Source organism: Podarcis tiliguerta (assembly GCF_965153285.1).
Source record: "Podarcis tiliguerta genome assembly, chromosome: 18".
In the NCBI taxonomy this organism is placed as follows: domain Eukaryota; kingdom Metazoa; phylum Chordata; class Lepidosauria; order Squamata; family Lacertidae; genus Podarcis; species Podarcis tiliguerta.
Window position 1 is genome coordinate 9,782,017 of NC_139551.1, and position 17,499 is coordinate 9,799,515.

General features: G+C 48.8%; 1 protein-coding gene across 2 annotated transcripts in view; it reads right to left on the reverse strand.

The window, feature by feature from the left end:
- Positions 1–297: 297 nt before the first annotated feature.
- The window catches only part of ABHD8 (abhydrolase domain containing 8), a 39,245-nt gene continuing 22,043 nt past the window's right edge, over positions 298–17,499 (reverse strand). For both annotated transcript variants that reach the window (XM_083421751.1, XM_083421752.1), the window contains exons 2-6: positions 10,929–11,646; positions 8,361–8,531; positions 5,442–5,658; positions 2,046–3,397; positions 298–1,643 (exon numbers count right to left, since the gene is read on the reverse strand). In XM_083421751.1, coding sequence (XP_083277877.1) covers positions 3,242–3,397; positions 5,442–5,658; positions 8,361–8,531; positions 10,929–11,638 — 1,254 coding nt within the window. In that variant the 5' untranslated portion in view covers positions 11,639–11,646 and the 3' untranslated portion in view covers positions 298–1,643; positions 2,046–3,241. The remainder of the gene's footprint in view (positions 1,644–2,045; positions 3,398–5,441; positions 5,659–8,360; positions 8,532–10,928; positions 11,647–17,499) is intronic.

Here is a 17,499-nt window from a genome sequence, read left to right on the forward strand (position 1 = left end):
GGAAGCGACAAGTTTCTAGTCTGCTTTGTGGTAAAGGCTGAAGATGTCAGAAAGGCTCAAGCAAACCTCCATTGCAGGGTCGTTCGACTGCCTGAAAGGAGACACAAGAGGGTAGGTACCAGCCCTACTGCACAAAAGCAAATTTCCTATTTGTTCTACCTGCCGTTGGCCCCCAGAAAGTTTCTCGGAAGGAAATGTGGCCCTCAGTGATAGGAAGGTTCCACAGCGGTGTCGGAGACTTATCCTCCCAAGCCTCTACCGTCTTGACTCTTTTCTGCAGATCCAAGAAACGACTCCTTTATCTGTTGAGAATATAATACTTTTATTTGAGAGTCTAGGGTGACACTTATCGCACAATCCCGTTTCGTCTCCCGGCTGGAAAGAGCCTGTGGATCTGTGGAACTCACAGCAGCAGGCTCCCCCGCCCCTCAAAATAAATAAAAACAAAACCATGGATCAATTTCCAAGCTGGTTAAAACAGTCTCCTAAGAATACAGATTTTTTTAAAAATAATTTAAAAAGGTATTAAGCTGCTTATTATGGTTACGATGCTACTAAGGAGGCTCGACACTGGTTTGCTTTTGGGTGCTCATAACAAGCAAAGTCTGGCTGCCCGTCCGTGGTTGCGCAACAAGGGTTTGGTCGTTGTGGTGGGTATTCACACACATTCTGCCTTGGAACTCCAGAATCCCAAACTGCAATCCCATACCCTCTGACATGACCTTGAGTTGGATTAGGGTAGGCAGGTAATGGTGTAGAGTGGATGGAGATAGCATTTGAAATGGTCAGGGTGTGGGTGTGGGTGCGTGTGAATTGTTCCAACCAAATAACAGGGGCTTTTTGGAGCTGCTTATAGAAGTCCTGAGTCAGGGAGGCCTGCCCGCGGCAGGATCAAATAATAATTTTTTAAAATCTAATTTGGGACAAAAGAGAGTTATCAGGCAGGGCACAACTGTCATCCAGAACTGATCTGTCTCTGCCCACCGCACTGTGGCTTGTGTGAATGTACCCCACATTGTGGCTCGGCAGGTTCTGGGGTTGGTGAAAAAACAAACCAACCATCAAGAAGAGCACATACAAAGTTAGGATTGGGAGAGGTGGTGAAGTCATTGCGAGTAAACGATTCAAACCCAGCAAAACGCTGGAATACTATTTTATTTTTTTTAATGGCTGCAAATGTCTCTGCGCTGGGTGTGTTGTTGAGTAAGGCGAACGCTTAGATGTCAGGAATCTCTGGCCTGCAGGCCTGTGTTGCCATCTTCCCCAAACCATGCCTCCCCGCTGCTCACCTGCTGGCACCGCTGATGTTCATGGATGAGCGGGTGCAGGGTCTAATCCTGCACTGGCTGGGAAGAGAGCCTTATGGCAGAAAAGCCAGTGGGGCTTAATTCCAGCTGATGAGCGGTGCTTAAAGCTGTTTGAAGCCGCTCATTTAAGCGAGTGGGGGAGAGGAAGAAAAGGCACCTGCCAATTTCGAGGTGAGATGCGGGGCTCACCTGCCTATTGTGCTATCATAGCGATGCCATGCGATTGGGGGGTCAAATTCAGCGTGCGAGGCCCGTCCTGATCAGGTTCCAGCCCACAAAACCAAAACAGTCTCCCACCCCCGTTCCATCTGGATTTCTGCCCTTTTCCCCCCAAGCCTCGCCAGATTTTAGAAGAATGGAGAATGAAGATGATGGACTATGCAGAACTTGATAGACTGACGGGAAGGATCTGAAATCGACGAGACCAGAGATTTATAGAAGATTGGGAAAAGTTTACAGAGTATATGCACAAAGTAAGTGAAAATCAAATAACGCTTGTAAGCCTTAATGAAGCCCTGTAACAAGAAACGTTAGAATATGAGTAAAATGAGATGTAATTTATAAAAATAATAGAAGTAAGGTTTTAGAAATGTTTAAGAAATTAAGAAGGGAAGGAGTATCAGTCAAGTTGAGGGAAGTCAAAAAAGAGAATGGATATAAAAAAAAAGATGTATGAATTGTATAAATTTTATATTTGGAAAAATTGAATAAAAATTATTTATTAAAAAAAAAAAAAGCCTCGCCAGATTTTGGAGCGGCAACATCAAGGAGCAGAATTTGAGAAGTTGCCTTTTTCTGTGCCCTGCCGCTTCCTTCTGATCCAAGCCTTTATCATTAGGCCAGAGCAGCTGTTCCTAAGATGAACAAAATGAAACAAAAGCCACACTCCCAACCAGAACTCCTTTTCATTTCTCCTGCTGAATGGGGAAGGGGAGTGTTCTAAAGGTTTGATACGGAGGAATCGGGCACTGGCAAAATAAGGAATTACTCAGTTACGGGGCTCTCCCAACCAAAGTGCCAAAGATTGTGGAGAGCAGAGGTGCCTTTACCCTGAAATACCTTTGGGTGCTGCAGTTTTTCACAGTACATTTACAAGCTGCCAAAGACCAGAAGCGAACCCCCAAACTCCAGAAGGGCTCCAAGAACTTCTGCCCAGAGAATGCAGAGGTTTGGAGGCGATGTGAAGCGAAGGGGAAGAGGTGCTTGATGGATGAGTAAATACCGGGGGGAGCCCTGCCCCCTGAACCTCTTTGCGAGGGGCTTGGGGACGCCTGGCCCCATGGCAGAACCTAGCCCTGGTGCTTGTCTCAAGCAATGGACAAGTGTTCAAATCTCCCCACTGCCTTCTCCTTCCTGGCTCAGCCAATGTGGAGAATTTGCTTACCACACCCGGTGGGCCTTTGAGGGGCAGAGGGAATTCGGGGGGAGCAGGGTTGCCGATTTAATAAGTTGTGTACACAAATCCGGGTGGGTTCCATCGCACCCAAGTCAGCTTGGCCGGCTCCCAAACGGAGTTGAGGTTGCCATCTTGGGACAGGTCCTGCGGAAGAGCCACAACCTCTTTTCTGCAGCCTTCCAGAGGCTGAGCGTGAAAAAACGAACGAGGACACTGCAAGGGGGAAGGCGAGGGCGAAAGCTCGGGGAGCGGCCGACCCCTTCTCTCCCGCCCGTCTTGAGGGTCCACCTCACTCGGCCGCGACCCTGCATGTGCCCAGCCCACGAAGGTCCAGTCCGCTTCTCTGCGGAGGAGGAGGAGGAGGAAAGAGCCTTTTCCGCCCGTCCCACATTGCAGGGAGGAGGTGTCCGCCGGCCACAGCCGCACCTTCTACTGCCGCAGGCTCCAAACCAGAAAAAAACACCCTTCTGGAAGCAGCAACGTGATCGGGCCGCTAGTTTCACGAAGGAGCTGTTAAGGGTTTTGGTTTTTTTATTTCTTATTTCTTCTCTGCTTCTTTTCCCTCCGCGGCTGGGACGGCCTCCGGCTCCCATAACAGGAACTCGTGCAAAAGGGTGTTCACTGTTTCCGGACACTCCATCATGACCATGTGGCTGCCTTCGTCAATCACCTTCAGGAAAGCAATGAGCAGGATCTGGGGGGAAGGAAAAAGGCAGGAGAAGGTTTGAAAAGCACTTCCCTGCTCCGTGGAAGCCTAGAGGGCTCATCTCAACCCTCTTGTTATCACAGTAATACCGCCGTATTTTTCGCACCATAGGACGCACCGGACAATAGGACGCACCTTGTTTTAGAGGGGGGAGAACAAGAAAAAAAAATTCTGCCCAGCACCCCTTCAGCGAAGCCGCAGGAGGCGCTGCGCAGAGAGAGGGAGAATTTTCCCCCTCTTGTTTTCCCGCTCTAAAACAAGGTGCCGTTTGAGGTGCGTTCAGGCGGCTACCTTGGAAGCCTGGAGAGCGAGAGGGGTCGGTGCACACCAACCCCTCTTGCTCTCCAGGCTTCAGGTTCCTTTCAACCTGCTCTTTGGGGCTGGCGGGGGGAAGCCCACCACCAGCCCCAAAGAGCAGGTCAGAGAGCAGCGGAAAGGCGCAGCGGAGAGGCTGCTGCCATAGTCGCACGTCACTTCTCCAGCCGGGAGAGGGGTGCGGGGCTATGGCGTCTTTTTGAAGGGGAAAAAGTGTGTCCTATAGAGCAAAAAATACGATAATTACTACAGTCATACCTCGGGTTGAAGTAGCTTCAGGTTAAGTATTTTCGGGTTGCGCTCCACGGCGACCCGGAAATAATGGAGTGCATTACTTCCGGGTTTCACTGCTTGCGCATGCGCAGACGCTCAAAGCAACGTCACACGCATGCGCAGAAGCGGCAAATCGTGTCCCACGGATGCGGGTTGCGTTTGCTTCAGGATGCGAACGGGGCTCCGGAATGGATCCCGTTCGCACCCAGAGGTACCACTGCATAAGACATCTGAAGGCAGCCCTGTTTAGGGAAGTTTTTAATATTTAATGCTGTATAACACTCAATTGGGAGCTGCCCAGAGTGGCTGGGGAAACCCAGCCAGATGGGCGGAGTATAAATAAATTAATTTAATAATAATAATAATAATAATACACCATTTGCTCCCCACCTCACCTGCCCTTTTACACCTCACCCGCCCCTCACCTGTCCCCACCAAAGGGTCTTCCACTCTTTCCCCAAGCCCCACCCCAAACTTTTAAAGGAGGGGAGGAACTACACCGAGCGGCTTGCTAAACTTCTGTGTGAAGCACCTGCCAGCTTGCCTTAGGCTACAGCTGGTGCAAATTTCAGGTTCTTGTGACCCTGTTTCTGGCATATATAACCATAGAATTGAACAGCACTCAAGTTCACTGAGGCACACCAGAAAACATTATCCCGTTTCACTGGCCAGAGGTGAAGTTGCTGTTCTGCAGAATTCTACTGTAAGAAACCTCCTGCCAACCTAGCAGTTCGAAAGCACCTCAAAGTGCAAGTAGATAAATAGGTACCGCTCTGGCGGGAAGGTAAACAGCGTTTCCGTGCACTGCTCTGGTTCGCCAGAAGCGGCTTAGTCATGCTGGCCACATGACCCGGAAGCTGTACGCCGGCTCCCTCGGCCAGTAAAGCGAGATGAACGCCGCAACCCCAGAGTCCCCTTTGACTGGACTTAATCGTCCAGGGAACCTTTATCTAACCACAGAGCCTTCTTGGGCTTGCCGATCAGAAGGTTGGCGGTTCGAATCCCCGCGATGGGTTGAGCTCCCGTTGCTCGGTCCTTGCTCCTGCTAACCAAGCAGTTTGAAAGCGTACCAAAAAGTGCAAGTAGATAAATAGGTACCGCTTCGGTGGGAAGGTAAACGGCGTTTCTGTGCACTGCTCTGGTTCGCCAGAAGCGGCTTAGTCCTGCTGGCCACATGACCCGGAAAAACTGCAGACAAACGGCAGCTCCCTCAGCCAGTAAAGCGAGATGAGCGCCACAACCCCAGAGTTATCCGCAACTGGGCCTAATGGTCGGGGTCCCTTTACCTTTACAGTAAGGAACACTCCTGGGCAAGGAGAATCATAGAATCATAGAGTTGGAAGAGACCACAAGGGCCATCGAGTCCAACCCCCTGCCAAGCAGGAAAGGCAGGGGATTGGAGTGGGATTTCGCAGAGATTCAGGGTAGGTTTGCAAAGCGTTACCTCAGCCATCCGCTGGTCCTCCTCCACAGGGACAAATTTGTCGTGCATGCCGTGAATGAGTAGGACGGGAACGGTCACCTCCGCATGGTAGACCTCATCCCCCTCTGGCCAGTACTGGCCGCTCATCATGGCTCTCAGGACGAAGGACGAGACGTTGAAGGCGTTCCCTTCCTTCAGCAGCTGCTTCTCCTTGGCGCCTTGGCGGGCAAAGCCAGCCCTGCAAGCAGAGCCAAGCGGGCAGGGTTAATTCAGCACGGATATTTATTCGTTTTTTATTTATTCGTTTAATACTTGGGAGGATTTGTCGCCAGGCTCCTGGGGCAGCTGAGAAATCAGTGAAAGAAAGAAAAGGAATGAAGACAATATACAAAGACGAAAAAGAAGGAACATTTCATCATATGTGGTGGGAATGTAAGAAAGTAAAAAAACTTCTAGGAAGAGTGTTGTTAGCCTAGAAATGGAAGCAAAAAGAAATTCCGACAAAAGAAGAATGGCAAACAAAATTAATAGACTACGCAGAATTAGATAAAATAACAGGAAGGATTCGAAACCTGCGGGACCAGAGATTCACAGAAGATTGGAAGAAATATACAAATTATTTGAAGAGAACTATAATCAACAAATCACGCTAGAATTCTATGATTCTATTCTATATGTGGTGGGAATGTAAGAAAGTAAAAAAACTTCTAGGAAATGATATATAATGAGATGAAAAAGATGTTGAAATATACATTCTTAAAAAAACCAGAAGCATTTCTACTTGGTATTATAGGTGAGGATATTAATAGACAAGATGTTAAATTGTTTTTATATGCAACAACAGCGGCAAGAGTGTTGTTAGCCTAGAAATGGAAGCAAGAAGAAATTCCGACAAAAGAAGAATGGCAGATGAAAATAATGGACTACGCAGAATTGGACAAAATGACAGGAATGATTCGAAACCTGCGGGACCAGAGATTTGCAGAAGATTGGAAGAAATATACAAATTATTTGAAGAGAACTATAATCAACAAATTACGCTAGTAGGAATACAAGAAGTTTTGTAAGGAGAAATATATGAAATACTGCAAAGTAGAGAAAGAATAGAGATAGTAGTTATGAGATTTAAAGGTAATAGTGAAAGTAAGAAATGTATATTAAGTGAATAGATTGGAAAATTTCCATATGTGATTGATGGAAGTCAAAAAAATTGTATAAGATATAAAAGTATGCTTAATTATTGTTGAAAATGATATGTTAAAAAAACTAATATATATATATGTGTGTGTGTGTGTGTGAAGACAATATACAAAGACACGGCACAAAAGGAACATACTCCGGCAGGGAGAAGGAAATAAGCAAACCCAGGGCTTAGACTATAAAAAGACATGACACAAAAGGAAATTATTGTATTGAAGGGGAAATGTGTGTGCATCCTATGGGGCGAATGCAGGCTTTCGCTGAAGCCTGGAGAGCGAGAGGGGTCGGTGTTCACCGACCCCTCTCGCTCTCCAGGCTTCAGGAAGCTATCCGCAAGCCTTGGGAGCCTGGCGGGAGTTCCCACCAGGCTCCCAAGGCTTGCGGATAGCAGCCTGTTCTGGGGACTGGGGGCAGGGGAAGCTCAGGCTTCCCCCGCCCCAGCCCCGCGCCTGGGGGGGAAAATAATTCCCCCCCTTTATTTCCCCCCTCCAAAACTAGGTGCGCCCTATGGGCCGGTACTTTAAAAATAAAAGCTACACATACACACACATCAACAGCCCAGTGAGGATAGATCATGCTCAGGAGCCATGGAATGCAGAGTGACAGGTCTTTTTTAATTAATTAATTAATTAATTTGATTAGACATTCATACAAACATTAATACACATACACTTACAACCATAATATCATAATAACAACAACAAAAAATAACAATAAGAAAGGGGGGAAAGGATAAGAAGAAAAACGAAAGAAAAAAGTTAAGAAGTAAATAAAATAGGTGGATGTTAATACACCTTTGTGACATCCCTCCAAAAGCGCTTGTCATTTTTTCATTCAAGTTCTTATTTACATTGCAAATCATGTACCCCTACATTATTTCTTATAATATACTATTATATTATCAAGACAGCTTTACGACCTTAGTCTAAACATATCAGCATGCTATCCTCAGAGCAGTGTTTACTCTCTTTAGAGCAGTGTTGGGACGCGGGTGGCGCTGTGGGTAAAACCTCAGTGCCTAGGACTTGCTGATCGCAAGGTCGGAGGTTCGAATCCCCACGGCGGGGTGAGCTCCCGTTGCTCGGTCCCTGCTCCTGCCCACCTAGCAGTTCGAAAACCCCCCCGGGTGCAAGTAGATAAATAGGGACCGCTTACTAGCGGGAAGGTAAACGGCGTTTCCGTGTGCAGCGCTGGTGCTGGCTCGCCAGAGCAGCGATGTCACGCTGGCCACATGACCCGGAAGTGTCTCCGGACGGCGCCGGCTCCCGGCCTCTTGAGTGAGATGAGCGCACAACCCTAGAGTCGGACACGACTGGCCCGCACGGGCAGGGGTACTTTTACCTTTAACTTTACTCATACACTCTTCGAACCACAACCATTGTGACCTTAATTTCTGATGTGTTTGATATCTTATTGCCGCAGTTAAATTTGCCAATTCTATAAATTCTATTAATTTATATGGCCAATTCTCTTTTGTGGGTATACAATTCCCTTTCCAGTTCTTTGCAAGGAGTATAAAAGTGGCGTAGTGGCGTAGCATGGGTTGTCAGCACCCGGGGCAAGGCAAGTAATTTGCACCCCCTAACCTGTGGATTTGCGCCCCCTAACCCTAACCCCCAGATGTTGCGCCCGGTGCGGCCGGCCCCCCCTGCACCCCCCACGCTACGCCACTGTCTGTGGGGACTGGTGTTTTGTCTTGGGGACTCCCAGAGACCCCCGAAAAGGAAGATGGCTACTCACTTGAGGAAACTCCAAGCCAGGCAGGGGGAGAGGCAGCGCAGGACACACGTCGGCATGTTGAAGATGGAGCAGAGACTGGGCTCCAAGGCTGTGGGGCCGCCACCATTGATCATTATCACCTTGTGGACCAGATCCGGGTATTCATGCGCCAGGAAGGTGCAGAAAGAGACTCTGTGGGAAGAAGCAAGCAGGCAAGTTGGAGGGTGCAATAAGCTGGAGGGTGGTGGTGGGGAATGAGTGTTCAGACCCTTGGGCTCTCACTTGTTGGGTGCCTCAGGGTTCTGTCCTCTCCCGCATGCTTTTCAACATCTACATGCAGCTGCTGGGAGAGATCATCAGGCGGTTTGGGATGGTGTTTATCAGTATGCAGACGATACCCAGCTCTACCTCTCTTTCAAATCAGAACCAGTGAAGGCAGTGAAGGTCCTGTGTGAGTGCCTGGAGGCGGTTGGAGGATGGATGGCGGCTAACAGATTGAGGTTGAATCCTGACAAGACAGAAGTACTGTTTTTGGGGGGCAGGGGGCGGGCAGGTGTGGGGGACTCCCTGGTCCTGAATGGGGTAACTGTGCCCCTGAAGGACCAGGTGCGCAGCCTGGGAGTCATTTTGGACTCACAGCTGTCCATGGAGGCGAAGGTCAATTCTGTGTCCAGGGCAGCTGTCTACCAGCTCCACCTGGTACGCAGGATGAGACCCTATCTGCCTGCAGACTGTCTCGCCAGAGTAGTGCATGCTCTGGTTATCTCTCGCTTGGACTACTGCAATGCGCTCTAAGTGGGGCTACCTTTGAAGGTGACCCGGAAACTGCAATTAATCCAGAATGCGGCAGCTAGACTGGTGACTGGGGGCGGCCGCCAAGACCACATAACACCGGTCTTGAAAGACTTACATTGGCTCCCAATACATTTCCGAGCACAATTCAAAGTGTTGGTGCTGACCTTTAAAGCCCTAATCGGCCTCAAAGGCCCAGTATACCTGAAGGAGCGTCTCCACCTCCATCGTTCAGCCCGGACACTGAGGTCCAGCTCTGAGGGCCTTCTGGCGGTTCCTTCACTGCGAGAAGTGAGGTTATAGGGAACCAGGCAGAGGACCTTCTTGGTGGTGGCGCCCACTGTGGAACGCCCTCCCACCAGATATCAAAGAGAACAACTACCAGACTTTTAGAAGACATCTGAAGGCAGCCCTGTTTAGGGAAGCTTTTAATGTTTAATAGGTTATTGTATTTTAATATTCTGTTGGAAGCCACCCAGAGTGGCTGGGGAAACCCAGCCAGATGGGCGGGGTATAAATAATAAATTGTTGTTGTTGTTGTTGTTGTATACCTTTGGCCATCAGGCAAAAATGTTCTTCTTTAACCAGGCCTTTGACTGATTGACATCCAATGCCCTATTAAAATGTGTTTATTGGGATTTTTCATTTTTATTATGTATTTTGTGTTTTTATGTTGTGATTTTACATTGTGAACTGCCCTGAGACTTGCAGGTATAAGGTGGTATACTACTACTACTAGTAATAATAATAATGGTGATGATGATGATGTTTGGAGCCCACCCTGGATGATAGGAATTGTAGTCCAGGTTACGAGAAGGCTGGGTCATATCTAAAGCCAGAAAGGAGGAAGCCTGCCAACAGCTGCTATTCACGTGCGTTGAAAGAGCCTCCATTTTCAAGAGCAGTCTACCTTCACGTTCCTGAGTGCGGGGAATAACAGAAGGTGCCCCTATGCCTGGCTTCCTGGGATGAAAATGATGATGATTTAAACTGTGGTCTGCAGACTACCAAAGGTCCATGAGCTTCATTCAGGTCACCTGCAGCGTACCTGTGAATTTGTGTCTGAACTTGGGAGAGGACACATCCGTTTACATCAAATATTTCTACCCTTGGCTCTGCCTCCACGTTCAGAGGCCGTAATGGAGGGGGAGAGAGAGGCCTTGTGCCTGAATGCTGCTTGGGGGCTTCCCTTTGAGGGCATCTTTCTGGAGGCTGCATTAATATAATAATTCATTATTTATACCCCCTCTGGCTGGGTTTCCCCAGCCACTCTGGGCGGCTCCCAATCGAATATTCAAAACACAAGACAGCATTAGATGGGCTCTTCTGATTTTCTCAGCCTTTTTATCACTGCGCTGCCAAGACAGCGTTTCCTCGCTTGCATTTCCCAATCTTTTCTTTCCCTTATGTTTACAATTTAAAAAACGGTTTCAGTGATATGTTCCTTTTCTTTCGGTTCATACGATCCAACCTACTGCTCCCTTCGAAATATACCTAAGCTAAATTCTCCCTGCTTTCAGGGGATGGCCTCCAGTTCTGGAATAAGCTGCAGAAATCCCCTACAGCAAAACCAACATTTGATGGAACACGGGGCAGAGTGAAATGGAGTGTGCGGGGTGCGGTGAAGCTCAGAGATGGCTCTCCCCTCCCTGCTCATTTGATCCCCAGAACAACCTTGCGAGGAAGGTTAGAATAAGCTTTAGAAATCAACACGCACACATTCCCGGCCCGCTCCAATGAAACCAGTATTCAACGGAATGGAGTAAACGGGGTTGGGGACCCTCCCCTCGCCCTTACCCGTAGGAGTGCCCAATGAGGATGTTCCTCTTCCGAGCGTAGCGCTTGAAGACGGCCCGCATGTCTTCCGCCAGGGCGTAAAAAGTGTAAGCGGCGGCGATTTGGGGGGCCGAACTACACCCGTGTCCGGCCAGGTCAGGGGCCACCACCTCGTAGCCCAGCTTGGCAAAGAAGTCCAGCTGCTCCTTCCAGATGTCCAGAGAGCCCCCCACGCCGTGGATGAAGAAAAGGACCACGTCGCTGTGGGTGCCCTTGCAGCTGGTGATGAACTTGGTGCAGTCGACGTTGACCACTTTCTTCGGCTTCCGCCGGCGGCGCTTGGCAGGGCCGGGACCGGGGGGGTTGGCCGAGGGGGTGGCCGCGCTGGCAGCGTCCGAGACCTCCAGCTCCATCGTGCCGTTGGCTTCGGAGCCGTTCTGGCAGTGGAGGATGTCAGCGCGGACGGCGTCGCCCAGGTTCTCGATGACCATCTGGCCGTTGCGGTAAACGGTAATGCGGCGCTTGCAGCGCACAACTCCCGCTGTTTGGGGCGCTTCCTCGGCCCCCGGTGGGCGGGCGGGGGCCAGGTGCTTGACCCGCAGGACCCGGCCGGGCTTCACCTCCACAAAGCTAAACCCGTCGCTGGACTCGACGCTCTCGAGGGGACCCACGGCGTTGGGGGTCTTGCCCATCAGGCAACACAGGAGCCCGTCCGTGATGCTGGTGAACATCGTGATTCCTGCATTGAGAGGAGTTGGGGGGGGTGACACAATAGTGCGTGAGACTCTTTGGGGTCGTGGGGTCGACGTGGGTTCCCTGAAAGAGAATCCAACCCTGCGAGGTATGCCAGTGTCATTATCCCCGGGTCCCCAATTTCTGTGCTACAGATGAAAAGACATGGAGCACGTTCTCCCCACACATTGAAAGCAGTTTGATACCACAACAGTCAATATCTTCTCCCTCCCCCCCCGCCCAAATAATTGGGGAAACAATAATTACTTAGAAGACTCCTGAGAGTTCCTAGGGGACCCCCTCTTCCCTCCCCACAGTAAATAAAGCTGAAGTAAATAAATTAATATGTAAAAACTACTGTGGTTTTTTTTTGCAGGGAGGGTGTTCCGTTTTGCTTTCAAGTTGATGGTGGGCTCTGAACCAACAGCGTTTGTCGTTAGGACACGACAGCGCGCTGCAAAATTTTGCTGCAGTTCAGATATGTGTGCATGTGTATGTATGTATGTATGTATGTGTGTGTAACAGGAGTGCTCATATATGTTTACACACACACATACACACACACACACACGCTCAAAGTGGTACCTCTGGTTGTGAACGTGATCCGTTCTGGAGGCCCATTCGCAACATGAAAAGAGCGCAACCCGCAGCGGCGCATCTACGCACACGCGGGTTGCAATTCGCCACTTCTGCGCATGCGCATGACGTCATTTTGTGCTCATGCGCGAGCAGCGAAACCCAGAAGTAACCCTTTCCCTCTGTCACAAGAGACTAGGGCCCTTCAGGACTTGACATCTTTCCGCAGGGCCTGCAAGACAGAGCTGTTCCACCTGGCCTTTGGCCAGGGCACAGCCTGACCCCCTCCTTTGGCAATCTGCACAGAACTCTAGCCCGATGGTTGCCATTAATATGATTTGAACTGAATTTATAATGAAATGATTTTAGAATGTTGTATCGTTTTACTGTTGTTAGCTGTTCTAAGCCCCGCTTCGGCTGGGGAGGGCGGGATATAAATAAAGTATTATTATTATTATTATTATTATTATTATTATTATTATTATTATTATTATGGCACTTCCGGGTCGCCGTGGGATGTAACCTGAAAGAACGTAACATGAAGCAGACGTACCATGAGGCATGACTGTATTGCAATATTGTTCCAATAGCAGCCTCATTATAACAATACAGTGGTGCCTCGCAAGACGAAATTAATTCGTTCTGCAAGTTTTTTCGTCTTGTAAATTTTTTCGTCTTGCGAAGCACCGCTGTGCATTGACGGTTTCCCATAGGAATGCATTGACAGTTTTAAGAAAAAGGCGCAAGACGTTTTCGTCTTGCGAAGCAAGCCCATAGGGAAATTCGTCTTGCGAAGCAACTCAGAAAACGAAAAACTCTTTCGTCTTGCGAGTTTTTCATCTTGCGAGGCATTCGTCTTGCGAGGTACCAATTTTCTAATAGGAATGTTCTTGGTCCAGCTGCCAGCTAACCTTGCAGGAACATTCCATTTCACTTCTCTGTTTTCTTTTCTGAATGGATTGCGCTCAGATCCGGTGTCTGCTGTTGTTTTACTCCCTTGGCTTCTTAAATTATGATTTATTCCATTTGCACCTTTCCTCCAAGTAGCTCACAGTTGCAAGGCACATAGTTCTCCTCGCCCTCCCACAACCCTGTGAGGAAAGTTAGGCTGAGAGACAGTAACAAACCCCACCCTCCACCTGCAAGCTTCAGGGCTGAGTGGGAAGATTTGAACACGGGTCTCTCCCAGTCCAGCGCTCTATCCACTACACCAGACAAGATGGGTGACACCTGGCTTGAGAGCAGTACATGTGAAAAGGATCTAGGAGTCTTGGTTGACCACAAACTTGACATGAGCCAACAGTGAGACGCGGCAGCTAAAAAAGCCAATGCAATTCTGGGCTGCATCAATAGGAGTATAGCATCTAGATCAAGGGAAGTAATAGTGCCACTGTATTCTGCTCTGGTCAGACCTCACCTGGAGTACTGCGTCCAGTTCTGGGCACCACAGTTCAAGAAGGACACTGACAAACTGGAACGTGTCCAGAGGAGGGCAACCAAAATGGTCCAAGGCCTGGAAACGATGCCTTATGAGGAACGGCTAAGGGAGCTGGGCATGTTTAGCCTGGAGAAGAGGAGGTTAAGGGGTGATATGATAGCCATGTTCAAATATATAAAAGGATGTCACATAGAGGAGGGAGAAAGGTTGTTTTCTGCTGCTCCAGAGAAGCGGACACGGAGCAATGGATCCAAACTACAAGAAAGAAGATTCCACCTAAACATTAGGAAGAACTTCCTGACAGTAAGAGCTGTTCGACAGTGGAATTTGCTGCTGCCAAGGAGTGTGGTGGAGTCTCCTTCTTTGGAGGTCTTTAAGCAGAGGCTTGACAACCATATGTCAGGAGTGCTCTGATGGTGTTTCCTGCTTGGCAGGGGGTTGGACTCGATGGCCCTTGTGGTCTCTTCCAACTCTAGGATTCTATAACTGCCTGTACTTCAAAACTTTCCCTACTTAATGCTTCAAACATGGTGTGTGTGCTGATACGGCCCCTTTCCTGTTTCTCACTGGTGCCAATCCTGTCTCCATCCACGACTTGAGTTTGCTTTTAGAGGCAGCCCAGAGGATTATGTATATTATAAACTGTCAGAACACCAGAGCTTCTTGGGCTTCTAACGACGAGAGATTAAAAAAAATTAAAATAAAGCCAACGCAGGGGACTTTTGTTGAAAGAAAACAAACTGCACAGAAACCACAAAGAACACAAACCATCAGTCCAAATGCACTTTTAAAAAACCTCAGGTAAGAACAGATCCATTTGTATACAAGTCATCGGACAATCACAAAAGCTTTATACGGCGTGGAAGCCACACAAGGTCACGTCAAAGAGGACTTAACTCAGATCAAAGCAAAAAAATATTGAAAGTATATACAACACTAAAATAAAACTCAAGTGCCAAATCTCCTGGGCAGATGGCAAAATGCCTCTTAAATAAATTAAAGGAAAGCACGAAGCAAACTTAAAATTCTAAATCTCTCTCACAACACACAGAATGCTCTTAGGAGAATTCTCCAAACTTCAGGTCCTGCGGATAAGAGAAGGGGCATCTCTCTCCCCACAGCACAAGAGAGGAGCAGGAAACCCCAAATCTTTGGGTGGGGGAATCCTAAGGCTGGGAGGGAAACTTGGGGGAGAAGAGGGGGGAAGCCCTTGACAGAAGGATATGTTGCCTAAATTACCTGTAATCTGCTATTCATTTTAGAAAGCTTATTTACAATGGTACCTCGGGTTAAGTAACGTATTTTTTGCTCTATAAGACTCACTTTTTCCCTCCTAAAAAGTAAGGGGAAATGTGTCTGTGTCTTATGGAGCGAATGCAGGCTGCGCAGCTATCCCAGAAGCCAGAACAGCAGGAAGGATTGCTGCTTTCACTGCGCAGCGATCCCTCTTGCTGTTCTGGCTTCTGAGATTCAGAATATTTGTTTTCCTCCTCCAAAAACTAGGTGCGTCTTGTGATCTGGTGTGTCTTACAGAGCGAAAAATACAGTACTTAATTCGTTCCGGAGGTCCGTTCTTAACCTGAAACTGTTCTTAACCTGAAGCGCCACTTTAGCTAATGGGGCCTCCTGCTGCCGCTGCGCCGCTGGAGCATGATTTCTGTTCTCATCCTGAAGCAAAGTTCTTAACCTGAAGCACTATTTCTGGGTTAGTGGAGTCTATAACCTGAAGCGTACGTAACCTGAAGCATATGTAACCTGAAGCGTATGTAACCCGAGGTACCACTGTACTTCTCTTTTTATTTATTTCACAAAAAAATTATTCTGCTAGATCGGGAAAAGAAAAAACGACTTCGACTGGCCAGCTAAATCAGGCGAGGGGAGTTGACGGGTCTCAAACCCTCAGTGAGTTAGGGGCTTCCCCGGCATGTGAAGACCCACTCTGGCAGATGGAGCAGATGAGACCAATAATAATAATAATAATTTATTATTTATACCCCACCCATCTGGCTGGGTTTCCCCTGCCACTCTGTGCAGCTTCCAACAAAGTATTAAAATACAGTGGTCTGTTAAACATTAAAAGCTTCCCTAAACAGGGCTGCCTTCAGATGTCTTCTAAAAGTCTGGTAGTTGTTCTTCTCTTTGACATCTGGTGGGAGGGTGTTCCACAGGGCGGGTGCCACCACCGAGAAGGCCAAGAGTGGGCCCAATGGTCAAGAAGGCGGTTTCTGCCCATAAAGGGAAGTGAGGGGAAGGGGGGGCTCATCCACCTGAGAAGGGAGCCCATCTAGAAGAAGGAAAACTCTGGCCCTAAACCTCCACTGCCTTGTGGGACGTCTTTGGGAGAAGAGGAGCAAACACTACACAAATCCGGAACGGAGTCCCTAAGGCGGTTGGGTGGCGCCTTGACCGCTTCCTTCTAGCAACTCATGCAGCCCAGCTGGTGCCATACATCTTGCTTTGGTTTCCTTTGGGCCACATCAGCCAGGCCAAGAGGTGGGTCTTGTTGTCAGCAGCGGAGGAAGGGGCCTTCCTCCTCCCACTCAGCCACCTTACAGCTGGGGGGGGGGGAGGCAGCGGGCGGACCGTTTGGGCAGCGGGGAGCCTGCGCACCCCCAAGCCCCCGCGTCTCTCCCAGGAGAGACATCGCAAAATTGAATTATGTGTCAATTTCAAAACATGACTTTCCGTTCTCGTATCATTTCAGAAAGTTCAAATTGGACAGATCCACTGTTCAGTGCGAACTAAATCAAATTTGCCCCACAACCCAACCACTTCTGCTGGAATGTGGCCCCCAATGGGTTTCTAACAGGGCAATGTGGCCCTCGCTCCAAAAGCAAAGCTGAAGCCATCAAACAAGGCACACCCAATGCTCCCACGCCAGATTAACCTTTTAGTTCAAAATCTGCAAAAGGAGTGACCCCCCACCCCCATCTCCCATCCTTGCAAACCCACAAGTCACTTAAGGAGGGAGGATTTGCGGTGGCTTGGGTGCAGGCCCCGCGGTGAGTGCCGCCCGGCATTTTGTCACCCCCCTCAGCGATGACACCTCCAGACACACTGCCCAGGCTTGGGCCCAAGGGAGGTCACTTTGGTGCTGTAAATGCAGCAGTTTGACTTCACCTCCGGAGATGCACCGTATTTTTCGCTCTATAAGATGCACTTTTCCCCTCCTAAAAAGTAAAGGGAAATGTGTGTGCGTCTTATGGAGTGAATGCAGGCTGCGCAGCTATCCCAGAAGCCAGAACAGCAAGAGGGATTGCTGCTTTCGCTGCGCAGCGATCCCTCTTGCTGTTCTGGCTTCTGAGATTCAGAATATTTTTTTCTTGTTTTCCTCTTCCAAAAACTAGGTGCATCTTATGGTCTGGTGCATCTTAGAGAGCGGAAAATACGGTACTCAATTATCTCTTGGGGGAGAGATGGATGGCAAGCAAGCAAGCATTCAACCCCTTCTCTCCCTCCCCCATATAAAACATTCCCAGAAAATGGTGCATCCCCACCCCCTGGAAGGAAAAACTGGCTAATCATCGAGTGGACATGGGATCCTTACCAAACTGTGGCGAGAACACAGCCCCAGGGGCCCCCATCAAAACATGGTAGGGAGGCCAGACTTCTAGGAGACCTCCTTATTTAATTAACTAATTAGAGTCAACATGATTAGAAGCAAGCCGAACGGAGCTGAGCAGAGGAGGGAGAAGGGCAGAGGCGGAACAGAATGCTCTGGACTTCCCCATCTCACAAACACCAGATACACTGGAAAAAGCCAGGCAATATGCCCCAGAGGGGGGAAAACCCACATTGCCAACTTATCACCCCAGCGGCGCTCTTCTGCCTTTCTCATGCACAATC